This window comes from Salminus brasiliensis, unplaced genomic scaffold (assembly GCF_030463535.1).
Source record: "Salminus brasiliensis unplaced genomic scaffold, fSalBra1.hap2 scaffold_119, whole genome shotgun sequence".
Taxonomy (NCBI): domain Eukaryota; kingdom Metazoa; phylum Chordata; class Actinopteri; order Characiformes; family Bryconidae; genus Salminus; species Salminus brasiliensis.
The window spans coordinates 18,406-20,000 of NW_027326652.1; the positions used below are offsets into that span (position 1 = coordinate 18,406).

Here is a 1,595-nt window from a genome sequence, read left to right on the forward strand (position 1 = left end):
TAATAAACTCTTTATTTTACTTCCATTCAGAGATAAGAACAGTTTTACCTTCTTCTGTAAACTCTAGAGATACATGTTTTTGTTTTGTGTTTTGGACAGAGAAAATATACAATCAATTAATAAATTGATTCTTGTTCTGTTTTTTTAGAACGTCTAAAAACCAATTAATTCAACACTCAGGTTTTGTTGTGTGTAATTTTTTGTAAGTTTGTTTAATTTTATAATTATATGTAGTTATAAACTGTCTAAATATCTGTGTGTATATACATATATATATAAATAAAATGATTGCTGTTATTGTTATTTATTATTATTATTATTATAGTATATGCAGTAGTGTACTGTACTGTACTGTACTGTGTTGTGATCAGCAGGCTCAGACATTCACTCAGAAATTCTCCAGTGTCTGATGTAGTCTGATTGGTGTGATTGAGGGTCAGTGTTCTGACTGGAGAAACGAGAGGAGGCACTGCAGTGGGCAGTTCAGGTGGTCTCCCGGGGGAGCAGGAGAATATTGTCTGACCCTCCGTCCAGTATTTCTGTTTCTGCTCTGGCTTCAGTTCCTCCTCAACATATGGCAGACTGTGTTTCATCTCATTGTTGCTGACTAAACTCCATCACAGTGTGTGTGTGTGTGTGTGTGTGTGTGTGTGTGTGTTGCTGGAAGGACAACACCAGCTGATATCCAGCGTTTTCATGTGAAATCTAGTTTTCTGAGAATCTTTTCGGCGATATTCCCCTCATCCCCACACTCTCGCGCTCTCTCACACTCGCGCTCTCGTCCTTTTGCTCTCTCTCTGCTCTCCAGGACAGTTTTCCTTGAAAGTGAAATCTGTAGCTTTGAACTTTTTTTGCTTTTCTACTTAGATTCTTCACGAGTCAGAAAACAAATCTTTTATTATTATTTTTTTAAGTAATTAAAAATGTATTTAATTAATTATTATTATTATTATTATTAATATTACAGTGAAGTTCTGCCCTTTATTTTTCCGCCGGTATTTCTGATCTTGTTTTTGTGTGATTGGACCGTCGTCTGCTGGCTGTAGCGTCTAACTGTGTGAAACTTTCATTAGGGTGAAAGTTATTTCTCCATCTTTCTTCCCTGCGGTCACTCTGAAGGGATGCAGCTGTGGGTGGAGCACAATTCAGCTGAGTCCAATGTTTGAGTGTAAAGTTTACTTATGTCTCTCTCTCTCTCTCTCTCTCTCTCTCTCCAGGCTGTCTCTCTAACCTGCCGCCGAATGCGAAGAAGATCTCGAACTCGTACGAGGAGCGGCGCAAGCAGGCCACTGCAATTGTTCTCCTGGGTGTGATTGGGGCAGAGTTCGGGGCAGAGATTGAGCCCCCCAAGCTGCCATCCCGCTCCAGGACCAGCGGGCAGGCGCCCGAGGGCTTCGGCCTGACCACCGGGGGATCCAACTACTCACTGGCTCGACACACCTGTAAGTACAGCTACGCACACACACACACACTTTCGTGGCACTTAGAGGAACAGTGGTAAGCGATTCTCATGGGTTTGGAGGGATGCTGCTGTTAGGGGGAAGTAGAGGGGAGGGTTTGTTGACATACAGTATATGGACAAAAGTATAGGGACA

The 1,595-nt window shown here is 41.9% G+C and overlaps 1 protein-coding gene across 1 annotated transcript in view; it reads left to right on the forward strand.

Moving 5' to 3' along the window:
* Positions 1–1,217: 1,217 nt before the first annotated feature.
* LOC140548812 (WD repeat-containing protein 7) overlaps positions 1,218–1,595 on the forward strand; it is a gene marked incomplete at its 5' end in the record, with an annotated part of 28,234 nt that continues 27,856 nt past the window's right edge. The window contains one exon of the mRNA XM_072671978.1: positions 1,218–1,442. Within this exon, the coding sequence (XP_072528079.1) occupies positions 1,218–1,442 (225 nt within the window). The remainder of the gene's footprint in view (positions 1,443–1,595) is intronic.